Source organism: Pungitius pungitius, chromosome 6, assembly GCF_949316345.1.
Source record: "Pungitius pungitius chromosome 6, fPunPun2.1, whole genome shotgun sequence".
Classification (NCBI taxonomy): domain Eukaryota; kingdom Metazoa; phylum Chordata; class Actinopteri; order Perciformes; family Gasterosteidae; genus Pungitius; species Pungitius pungitius.
Genome location: NC_084905.1, coordinates 16374814 through 16387207, shown reverse-complemented (window position 1 = coordinate 16387207; position 12394 = coordinate 16374814). Strand labels below are relative to the sequence as shown.

Genomic DNA, 12394 nt, shown 5'->3' with positions numbered 1-12394 from the left:
AATAGATTAAATCTTTTCTTTATTCTAACACACAATTCACCCGTGACCGGTGGCCACTTTGGTAGAACTCCATTGTTGCTGTGTGAAGAGAGGAGAATCTTCCAGAAGGATAACCATCTCCGCAGGGTAAGCGTCATGTCCGCAAGAAACCAGGCACCGCTCCTCACCAGACCAACAGCGTCATGCTGCGGGGGAGGTTTCTGCCCGGAAGGAACATGGTGATCCAGGAAAAGATGAACGCACCAATGAACACAAACATTCTTGATGAATAAACCTGCTTCAGAGCGCTAGTTCGTCAGACTGAAAGCAAAACACATAGTTGTTCCACTCAAGGCTTGTTAAGCCAAAGATGCTTCAACAAAGTTCTGCGAAAAGGCTGTAAATACTTACATACCTGTTTTATTATTGGTCTTTATGTTTAACAACATAAAACACTGTTTTCTTTGTCATTATGTGGTATTGTGTGTAGAATTTTGAGGAAAGAAATTAATTGATAAAATAAGGCGCTTTGAGTACTTTCCATATGCACTGTATATCAAAATATATAATAAAATAAAATATAACTGTAAGAACATGTTATCTTCATCATTTTATAATACTCTGATTTGAAATCAGACTAGCGAATATTTTCAGTATATATCACAAAGTAGCCAGTTTTCAAGGTGCACTGACAGCATCGAGTAGAAACTATTTTTATTTAAGTTTAATACAAATCATTCACATTTCAATTATTCTATATGAGAATTGTACTGTTTACCAAAAAAAACACTTTAATATCAAGTAAAAAAAAGTTGTATACCCCTAAAATGTCTGAAACAGCCCACCCAAACCTATTGATTTATTTGGTTTTCAGGTTCCTGTAATTCTTGATGACATATTTATCAATTATTATGAAACGGTTGTTCAGTGGGGAAGTAAGACATCGACTTGCATTTATCACCTTTAGCTGTAAAGATACATAATAAAGGTCAGGAAGCTGAGTCACAGAGTGTATTTTGAGTGTGCGTGTGCATAGTTTCCCCTCCCAGAGGGTCACAATGACTTTATTTGCTAAAGGGGCTAAGCTCAGATTGTTTTATGTTCCTTTTTTATAAGGATTATCCTGAAGTGCTTTCAGCCCTCCACCGACACCTCTAACATACACATTCTTTCGCTATCCCACCATCGGGGAGGCCAGCGTGACACACCTAAAAATGATGAATAGTAGATAGAGATCCAGCTATGTTGAACTCTCACCTTGAGACAAGCTTCCTGCCTGCTAAGAGCTGTGTTCAAAGCCTTGAGCCTCGGCTGTACTAAGCTACTCATCATTTTAATACATTTACACATACAGTGCCAGTCATTGAATTGAATAGGAAAATGTGTCCAAACCTTTGACTGCTAGTGTATGGATTTTGTTTTCACTGTTGACCAACATATGCTTCTACTCAGAATGTGCATTAAATCAACCCAATAGCCTAATTAAGTAACGCACCAAAGAAAAATGAGGTTCTAAACATTGACTAAACTAATTTAATTCTTGATAATGGGAGCGTACCCCAGCCATTCTAGGCTTGACTGAGCCGCGTGCTCTCATCCACGCGCGGCTCTGCGTCGGTGTCCTGCTCGTGGATAAAGCTGTAACGCCGATACACGGATCCACCTCTGCTGGTGTACACCACGTCCACCTCGTCCCCGCTGTCGGGCTCGGGAACACCGTGGGGCATGCTCATGCTGCCGCTGCCACTCAGCCTCTCATAGCTCCGGCCCCAGCAAAGCCTCTTCCTGGCATGGGCCTTGACCAAGGCGAACACGGCCACAGCCAGCCCCAGCGCCAGCAGCAGGGCGACGGGAAGGCCCGCTGAGGTGTGCTCCGGAGCTCGAGGAGACACATTCAGGTCCGTCACCTGGTCCTCCCCTGACTTGGAGCGCGGGGCCTCCACACACAGAGCTACGGGGGGAGGGGGGGAAACTGCCCTTAGTAGACGGTCAAATAACACCCAGCGGTGTTGGTCACGATAAGCAAGGGGGGGGGTTCCTACCTGAGCTGCTGTCACAAACGCAGCAATCGGTTTCATTCCCTCCGGCCCGGCAGCAGCGGGCGCAGCGGCTCTCCGCAGCGTGCAGGGCAGAATCCCGGGGGCAGGTCAGACACTGGTCGGGTCCGGGGCCAGTGCAATGCCTACAGGAGCTGTCGCATGGCTCACAGGTTTCCTACAATGGTACAATTTCAAACTGTAAATACTTTGTGTAGTGGGCTAATCTAAGAAGAAGATGTCAGCTGTAGAGATTGGATCAGTAATGGGACTGCTTGGAGAGTGAAAACACCATTTTGCCTTTTATTGATTTTTGGGTTGTATTATCTGCCCTGAGATGCTCCTCATGATAAAAAAACACACGTTTTTAAATACATCAGAACAATAAATTACAATGTTAAGGCTCAATATTTGTCAAAGGCGTAACATGTGTGAAAATACTAAATTCCGTACGGTCGTGCTGCAGACATATTCTGGCCCACACATCAGATGGGGTACAGATAACATCTTGTTTGGCCAGATACATGGCGAGAAGCTGATAATGTGATTAATTAGGATGTCTCAATGTGGACAAATTCAGGGGACAGATTCAGATTTTTTCATTTATAGATATAACAAAAGCGATGGAGCGGTGCAGTTTTTCTCTTTAGCCTTCAAATATTATGAATGAAATAATTATACCTTTTCTGAAAAGTATCGGCCCTCCTCACAGTGTGGGTAGCAGACTCTGTCCTTTAAAGTGCTTCCCCGGTCGCACGTCACGCACGCCTGGGGCGAGGCCTCTGAAAACACACACGTCCGTATGGGGATACGGCAACAGGAAACGTTCAATATTGACATTAGGTGGTGGAAACCCACCTGTGCAGGTCTGGCAACTAGTGTGGCATTGATAGCAGATGTCTGATAACTGATAGAAGCGGTGTGGGCAGCGCTCAACACACAGCTTGGTGCCTTGCAGCTCCAGAAGAGGAGGTGAACAGGCCTGGCAGGACTCAGGACCGGGACCCATACACTGCTCACAGGACTGGTCACATTTCTCACAGCGGGAGCCCGCTCTGTAATACCTGTAGAAATGGAGCATCGTTTAGAATTCAAAAACACAGGTTAACAGGCCATTTTGTCTCATCGCAAAGTAAACAAAACGGAGGCTTTAACGTTGTACCTTGTGGGACAATGTGTGACACAGAGTTGAAGGAGACGCAAGTATCCCGGAGAGCAAGTGAGGCAATCTTTGGGGGATGCTCCCGAGCAGGTGGAACAGGCGTGATCACAAGGCACACAGAGGCCGAGCTCCACTCCGTCGGCATCCTGCTTTGAGTCGAATGTACCGGCTGGACACTCGCTCACACAAGTGCTGTCTGCAAAATAACACACGCATTCTTCTTACTTGGGTATTCTTCTGTCCTGTTTATTTCGACACTTTTAGGCAGTGAACAAGGGTTGAAGGAAACAAAAAAAATTATATGAGATTAGAATCTGTGTCTGTATTGAATAAAAAATAAATAAATAACATTAGTGGATATTATTATTTCTTTAGTCCATATACTTCAACATCAATTGCTCTTTAAAAAAGTGCTATCAATTTGTAAATTCTATTTTCCATGGGGGAAAGCACATGTTGTTCACTCTTTCAATCAATTACAGTTATTTAAGGTGAAATTGTGAAATAATCTCAAGGGAGCCATCGTTGTGCGGCTAGTTTTAAAAGGTGTTGTGAGAGAATTGCTTCTCTGCTGGTTTCTGTTTATTTTCCACCCCAAAGTGCTCCAGTTAGCAGTGAGAAATGGTGAGGACATGCTCACTATGAAGGTATCTGGGGACGGCACAGGTCTGGCACTCGTCGTTGCCTGGCCCCTCACAGGAGTAACAGTGCTGATGGCAACGCATGCAGGTGAACCGGTCATCGTGCAGGTAGGTCCTTCGTGGGCAGTCGGTGTCACCGGCCACGCCACATAACAACGTGTTTGGCTCCAGCACAAGGCCCTTCTCGCACTGGGTGCACTGGTTCGCGTCTGAGCCGGAGCAGCTCAGACAGGTCTGGTGGCACTCTGCACACGGTAGAACAAACATGACGTGAGTCAGGTGAATGTCGTGTGACCGTGTTTGCAAAAAGGGTAGGGATGCCCACAACGGTTTCATAAGATAAATAGGATCCTCATAAGTGGATTTTGTTCCGCGTCAAGCCCAAACCAACAGCAGTACAGCAGTAGTGTTGTTGTTTTACACACAGTGGATTTAAGGCTTTCTCAATAAGCATAAACAAACTTTCAATTGAAATATTGAAATATGACAGATTTGTCTGCGGTGGAAAAGCACAACACACACACACACACACAGGGAGGTCAGTGACCTTGATCTTTGACCACCAAAAATATATTGTTGCCTCTGCAGAAACACAAAGAGGCGATACATTTGACTATTTCAGTTTCCAAAAGAGAGCTGACCTGTTGCATAAACCATGCGACCTGCATAACACATTAAAAGTGCAAGGCCAGATTGTACAAATGGTCAAAAAACGATGGAAGCCTGCATGATCAGCCCTCCTTTGAAACGTAATGAAGTCAGGTCTTATGGAGACGCTTACCTTGACATTCCAGTGCTTCCGTTTCATAGTAGGTACCGGTGGGGCAGTCTTTGGAGCACGTGCCCTTATAAAGTTTGGGGCTCAATGTCAAGCAGGTGTCGCAGTCGTCTGCCAGGGGCCCCGAACAGCTGCCACATGTGGAGTGGCACTCGCCACAGCGGCCCTCCTCCATGTCCTCATAGTACCCGGGGGGACAACTTGCCTTGCACACACCGTTCAGAATCAGGTAAAGGAAACTGCATTCTGAAATGATTTTTGAAGAGGGGTGGTAAAGATTTCCTTACAATTCATTTTAAAAAAAGGAATCCACTAGGAACATTAAAGCTGCCCGCGCGGCCGACGACTCACTGAAGCAGGTCCTCTCGTCGGAGCAGACGTCACAGTGGGGGGAACAGCGTCGGCAGGTACCATCGTCTGCGGGATATGTCTGCAGGGAACAGTTGAGTCCACACACACCGCTCTCCAAGTAGTGGCCATCAGCACAGGACAGACACTGGGACTTGATCCCGTCACACGACAAACAGGAGCTGTCACAGGCTTCACATGACTCCTCTGCTGTCTCAAGGAAGCCTCTGAAATGAGCCAGTAGGTTTGTTAAAAGCACAAAGAGTGACATTGAGAACACGGCGTCAACACAAAGGGTTTCTTCATTTTGCTGCTTAGCTTATCCAACTCACTCTGGGCAATTTGACCAGCACCTCCCCTGGTGGAGAAAGAGTTTATAGCTGCCTTTAGCACAGCTGATGCAGTTATCACTGGTGTCCAAGCAGGCCTCGCAGCTCGCCGAGCAGTCCTCACACAGCTGAGTGGCAGTGTTTGCGTAGGAGCCGGATGGACATTGCATGACACAAGAACTGTCCTGATCCAAGAAATACCCTGTGCCACACACACAATGCACACAAGGAGCTGGGAAAATGTTTCAATTCACAGTGAGAAATGAAGACAGTAAATACCTTTGAAACACGAAGAACAATCCAGCGCTTGTGGTCCAAAACAGCTTTTACAGGATCCATCACAAGCGAGGCATTCGCTATATTTCCCTAAAACACAAAGTAATACACACAGTGACCATATCTCACAATAAAACAAAACATCACATTTGACAGAACACAGACAAGCGCCTCTTAACCTAAGCACTCAAGCACAGGAACAGCACAATTCTCAGCTTTACCCACTTTTACCACTAGAGGGGGGCATAGTAATCAATACGTTCTGTGTTTAGGCACAAATGATCCACCAGAAAACCGTTAATGTTTAATTAATCTAATGCAGTTCCCTCTATACACCTTCTATATGCATGAAACTGTAAACGAGGCATAAGGGTTTCAAGTAAGGATTAACTTTTAAAAGCTTTTTAATAATATCTGTATTACACGAAAATTGCTGTGATGTTACCAAACCATATAAAACAAATCAACTAGTCAAGCATCATGCTATTTCGGTTCAATCTCCGGCTCCACTGTCACCCGATACCCGGGTCTGGATCAATTTGCTTTCATCACATTAACAGTCGGTTGTTCCTCTTACTGTCGTAGTACTGTCCCAATGGGCAGTTGACCGGTGGGCACTGCCCGTGCACAGGAGGGTTGCCACCCAGGCACAGGTCGCAGTTGGTCGCCCGAGGGCCGTGGCATGTCTGGCAGGAGCTGTGGCAAGACTGGCAGAGCCACCCACTGGAGTCACTGAAGGTCTGCTGGGGGCACTGTTTCACACAGTCACCCCCTGACCGGCCAGGAAGCAGAGAAGACGTTACGGTGTTATTTTGTTTTTGCTACAGCCCTTCATCCGTATCAGAAAATAGGAATCTTGAAAAAATCAATTTGAACCCATGTGTGTGATACAGTGATGTGATACAGTAACATGGTAACAGCAGGAGAGAAGCGCTAAAATCACTCCAAAATATAAAAACCTGACATTCAGAATCCATATCCACATCTATTTTGATTAACACATTGAATAAAAACTATCAACGTGGCCCTGATGTGGTCTCAGAGTAAAATCTCATTAGAAGAGCTCATGTCTTGATTTTCTTCTGTCTGCCCTCTCAGGATCTCGCTCTCCAATTTCCATCCTGCACGCCCAGGCACATAATCCCACCAAAACAATTTCTCAAATTAGACGTTGCGACTAAAGAGGAACGAACAAACTGACCTTTTGTAAAATAATCTGTCTGACACGATGTACAACCACATGAAACATGAACATTAAAACCACATTGATAGAGCGGTCGAATGCTCGCTATTCTTTTAAACAAATAGCTACGGGCTTTACTCACAATCTCAAAGTAATTGTTTTTTTTTTTAGATGCCCAGTGGAGAAGACAATCTAGCACCACAATCATAAGTCCTTGTTTGCATAAACCATGTATTTGCATATCTCCTGGTGCTGATTTGCTGACGCGGGCCTCGTTTGCAATTCAAATGAAGCCTCCAGAGCGCCGTCATTGGACTTGAGGAAGAATGATCGATCGCTTCCCAGGTACCCGGGGATTTAAACAGTATATCAGACCCAAACTCTTCTAGTCCTGTGAAGGACAAGCAGGTCACCCGAATCCTACCTTACGTAAAGTCAAACAAAATATACACAGAAATGGCCATTCTTTGATGGCGGTACCGTTGAGGAAGTAACCGGGCTGGCAGGCCAGACAGCGCGCGCTGCTCCTGCAGTCCGTGCACGGCGCCGGACACGGCAGACACAAACCCCGCCCCCCGTCTTCGTAGGTGCTCTGGGGGCAATGCCGGCGACACTGGTGTCTGAAACTGGAGAAGAAAAAGGTTGCGTCACAACTCCAATCCGAACCCCCCCGACTTGTTTATTGTCAATCCACCACAAACAAGCCGTATGTGTCTAAAGCTAGGGCGCGGGGGAAATCAGTCGATATCTTATGGCTCAAAGCAGCCGCCACAAAAAGAAGCAAACATACGGGACGGAGGTCACTGAAACATCAAAGGACCTGATGAAAACTACTACTTTCAAAGCTCTGCAGTGAATGAAGAAGGGTTCTGTTGGAGTTAGGCCTCGCCCGCATTTGACCAGACTGAGGCTACGCAAACCGAAACAAAGGAAAGAGACAAAACGCGCCGCCGAGCAAGAGCCGATCGGCCACTGTGTCGGTCCACAGCACACCTGCAGCTCCATTGTTGTGACTTCAATGCTGTCCTCAGCCAAACACCAGTGAGGACAGCAAACAGAGCCCAAAACATAATGTAGGCTGCTTCGTCTCTTCTTTAGCGCACACGTTAATTGGTATTTTATTTGTAGCCCACAGGCATGGGGAGATTTTTCTCATTAACCTGTCCTATTAGTCCTTTGGGGCTGAATTGGGCTATTAAACATGAGACAGCGCTCCCAAAAAAAAGATTTAGCCTGAAGAAGCTGAGATATTGTGCTGCAAAAATGTCACGCATTAAACATTTAAACAAGGGTGACTCCCAATTTAGAGACTTAACACTCTAAATGAAACAAGCTAAACGGCAATAAGAAGGCAATATGTTATACAGCCTCCCCACAACAGGATTTCTACCATCGGCAGCCTGGACGCAATGCCTGCTGCGTTGCCATGGATTTGGTGCTGAGATGCCGTGGATGTTTAGGGAGGAACAGCTGGAGGCGCCACACTACATCCATCAACTCCCCCCCCCCGCCCCCCAGGAGCAATGTGTCCGGACCAGGCCTGGAAACAGTAACCTCCTGAAGAATCTGCGGGATGTTTAAGAATCCCTCTGTGCAAATATTAGACTAACCCTTCCAAGGAGAGCACTTCAGCTCCTTGAATCAGTGAGTGAGAATACGCTCCATGTAATCCCTAAATCTTGTTCCGTGGAGACGAAGATGAATGCCAACGAATACCAAACATCCATCATGCCGGTACTCCCTTCGATAGACAACAACATTGACTCCACAGATTGATAGTTGTGCCAAAGCAGTGTGGTTTAAACATTTTTCATTACTACCAGCAAAACCTCAGTGGTGGAATTTCTTTAAAGGCTTGAAGCTGTCACAATCTATCACAGTGAGGCCGTCCCTGCAGTTGATGATCAGCCCCATGCTCTACTAGGTCTCCTTTTATTGCTGTTTGCCTCACATGGTAGATGTAATAAACACCGCTGCCACAGAAATGACAGCGATGGCCTTTAACCATCGCTGTTAAAGTGAAAGTTACACAATTCAATTCACGGCAGAAAATGCAGCGAAGCGGCGCGCTCCTCTTTTCTCTGGGATTCACAGCGGTCAGTGAGGTCAAGGTATAATCCCGCCTGGCTGTGCGTGTTCTCTCTACTCCCGTCCTTCACAAACACAACACAAAAACAACACACTGTCCAGTGTGCCTGTGAAGCGAACTGCTCCTCTGTCCTCCAGCCGAGGCTCAGGTAACGGTGCGTCGCTCCGCATGGAAGGTAACCCGACCAACACAACGCCGGGGGGCCTCAGCGAGGGGGAGGGGTAGACAATCGAAGGTCTGTTCTACTCTCTGGAACCTCCAGGTGATAATGTGGTGTAAACAGATATATGGATGAAATTTAGATCCCCATTTACTGAATTAATGGAAAGGTGTGGCCTCAAAAACAGCAAATGGATTAATTCTATATGTAGCATGGCAAAGGCTGTAAATTAGAAAAGATGCCCAGCATATTTAGTTGGAAAAAGAGCCAACAAGTCATGTTGCAATTTACATCATTTACAAAATGGTCATAATTGGCATTCAATGAATAGAATGATGGCCAAAACATGTTTGGTGAGGTCACAGTGACCTTTGCCAACCAAAACAGTTAATCAGTGAGTCCAGGTAGACATTTGTGTCAAATTGATAGCTGGGCTAGTCTTTGTTTATTACAACCAAAAGAGTCACGGGACGCTGAATGAGACATTTTTAGGCGACCAAACGCTGAACATTAAGCCAACATTTCCATGAATTGAAATCTGTGAAAGGCTAAAGTTATAAGACAACAGCTGATACACCTGACACTCATCGCTTCATAGGGTAGTTTATAATAAAGCATTTACCAACATTTAAAGATCCAGCTGTGTACGGACGACGCCCAAAACATACTCACAGAAAGTAACCTTCTGCGCAGCTGTTGCAGATCTCAGGGTCCTCTGTGCAAAAAAACAAAAAAAACCAAAGGGAGATTATTAGAACTCACAGGGGAAAAGCATCCTGCTTTGTGCACCATTATCATAACCAGGATTACACAAATACAGAGCCCATCAACCTTACTTTAAGAAGTAAACAGTGTGGTGTTGTTAGCCACAAACAGCACTATTGTGTTACTTGCCTGCGGAACAAGTTCTGCAGCCCATCTCACAGTCGATGCACTCCCCCGTATCCGGGTCCTGCACCTGCCCTAAAAACGCACACATCCAGCATGAAGACACCGAAGCCCTTTTCTTTTGAGCCGCAGCCGACACAGGAAGTGCACTTTACCATTTACCTGCGGCACAGGACGCAGCTTGGCACACTCCATTTTGGAGTTTGTAGTGTTCCCGGCATTTGGCACACATGTTGCCATCTGTGCACAGTTCACAATTGGCTATGCAGGGCAGACACGCGTAGCGACCTCTGTCAGGATAGAACCCCCGGGGGCAGTGTGTCCGACAGCGACCCTGCTGAAGGAAACGCTCCTGTCCGTCTTCATCTGAGGAAGAAAAAAAAAAGTAGGAGGAGGACACAGAGGATTTGTTAAAGTAAAGCCGATTGTATTTTCTCATCGGATGCAGGTGCCATCATGGAGCTCCTGCCAGGAAACGCCCCCACCAAAAATCTGGACTCTTCAATGAGCTCGTCAAAACAACTGCAGACGTAGAGCCAAATGGGCCTGAGAACTGCATGCAAAGAGAGGGAGAGAGAGATAAAACTCACTGTGTTGAAGTTCCGGTGTCTACAGCACTTCAAATGCATCGCATTGATCTAAAACCCAATATGGTCGCTGAACAAATGGATTTTCAGAGCCACGCGCAACATCATGAGCTGATGGCTGCGGGGGTCGCAGTTTCACATGAATTCAAGACCGATGGCGTCCCAGCTGGATCAGAGCTATGGGCTGAGTCAGAGGCAAAGTCTGCTGTTGAGCGATTCCCTGCCACCGGCCTCGAGCCACAGCGTGCACAGAGAAACGTGACTTCTATATGGCAGCGTGCCACAGGGCAGGAGGGAAGGCTCGAGTCTTTTGGCTTTCAGCGAGAACGTCACACAGATATACACACTGGGAACAAGTGAGGACTGTAAACCAAGTCTACACAACAAATGATCACAACGGAACCAAGCTGTGATGCGTCATTGTGAAAATGTTGATGAGAAAGCGAGACTTGAAGGTTTTTCAGGTCAAGCCCAGTGAGCCGCGACGGTAATACTTGGAGCCCAAGGGGATGTTTTTTTTCCCGTTGGCTCTGATTAACAAAGGCCCCATTCTAACGTGATCAGATTACAGCGTGAACGCTCGGGAGAGAGACAATCACACCTTCAAGTCTTACCTATTTCAAAAGAGTTCTACGGCCAATCTGTGCCTGGGAGTGTGGGGGGGGGGGGGGGGGGGGGGGGGATAAATGTTAAACCCGACGTGACTGCTCCTCTTCTCATAATCATTAAATAGAGCGGCTTTGAAAAAAGGGTTACACATTGATTCAGGAGTCTGTGACATGTCTTTTGTTCAGGCATCTGTGGAGCCTCTCAACCAAAAAAAGAAGAAGCTAAAACTAGAGGAATAATATCAGCCAAAGGCAGATAATTCACATTTGCACGCACAAAAATGAATTTAATTGTTAGGTTATTGTCTATCTTCAATGAAGCCTTGGTTTAGCTGGTGGTGATTCATTTAGTGTCCCTTACATAACCAGGATAGAAAATAACTAAACATCCCGGGTTTGTTAAAGCCAATGAAAAAATATTGAATGCACATGGCATTAGTACTGGCATATATGAAGGGTTCCGTGATGAAATGGCGTTGTTGTAAGAAGGTGTGCAGGACATTTCACTCACCCACTCCACAGGTAGCGCATTGGAACAGCTCCTGCCCCTCGCACTCGGAGCAGGTGGGATGGCAGAGGACACACTGCTGCCTCCTCTGCAGGAACTGTCCTCTCGGACACGACGAGGACGGTTTGCATCCGATAAATCCGACACTGCCGAGGACGACGACGACGAGAAACGCGGCGACGGACCGCATGGCTGCTTCCCTCCCTCCCCACCGCTCCCCCACGCCGAGGACTTTCAGCTGTGAGTGAGGAGGAGAAGGAGGAGGAGGAGGAGGAAGAGGAGGAGGAGGAGGAGGAGGAGGAGGAAGAAGACACGCCGCGGTCAGTCAGGAGGAGTTTGTGCAGAGCCGCGCAGGGTCCGTGCAGCAGGTGCCGTGTGACTGCACAGCGGAAATACCTCGCGGGACCACTTCCACGGGAGAGAGCAGCAGGATAGGACAATGAGCACGGACTGCTTTTACGGGGAAAAGAAGAAGAAGAAGAAGAAGAAGAAGAAGAAGAAATGAGCAACCCAGTTTCTGTCTCACAATAGAAGCACTATTTACGGAGAGATAACGTCAAGGAACAATCACTGCATACAACATGTAAAAAATTAATCATTTTCATTTCATCTCTCTAGTCTTCAAACACAGGTTTTGATGTCACCTGCAAAACTATATTAATTATAGAGTATGACCAATTAGCTTTTTTTAACAGCACAAAATGAAACGTGTAAAGCCATCATAACATGTGTAGATACTTTTGGTAGTTAAGATTTATGTAATTACAACATCAAACGTGTGTCCACTATCAAAACCAGGGTTATCTCACCAGTAAATGCAGC

At 46.4% G+C, this 12394-nt stretch overlaps 1 protein-coding gene across 1 annotated transcript; it reads right to left on the bottom strand.

The window, feature by feature from the left end:
* Positions 1–291: 291 nt before the first annotated feature.
* LOC119196460 (proprotein convertase subtilisin/kexin type 5) lies at positions 292–12035 on the bottom strand. The gene is made up of 16 exons (XM_037452163.2): positions 11576–12035; positions 10032–10235; positions 9876–9944; positions 9654–9696; positions 7213–7358; positions 6127–6321; positions 5553–5639; positions 5277–5475; positions 4948–5171; positions 4600–4842; positions 3818–4063; positions 3178–3373; positions 2874–3079; positions 2697–2797; positions 2022–2193; positions 292–1930 (listed from the first exon to the last, which is right to left on the bottom strand). Exons 1-16 carry the CDS (start codon positions 11760–11762, stop codon positions 1548–1550), a joined length of 2901 nt encoding a protein of 966 aa, XP_037308060.2. The 5' UTR covers positions 11763–12035; the 3' UTR covers positions 292–1547.
* Positions 12036–12394: the final 359 nt, after the last annotated feature.

Excerpts from the sequence above, each read along its gene's own strand:
- LOC119196460 (XM_037452163.2), bottom strand. The coding sequence starts at position 11,762 with ATGCGGTCCGTCGCCGCGTTTCTCGTCGTCGTCGTCCTCGGCAGTGTC. Across the intron at positions 4,843-4,947 it reads CGACGAGAGGACCTGCTTCA|AATGCAGTTTCCTTTACCTG; the intron begins GTGAGTCGTCGG and ends AAATCATTTCAG. Across the intron at positions 2,798-2,873 it reads TAGTTGCCAGACCTGCACAG|AGGCCTCGCCCCAGGCGTGC; the intron begins GTGGGTTTCCAC and ends GTGTGTTTTCAG.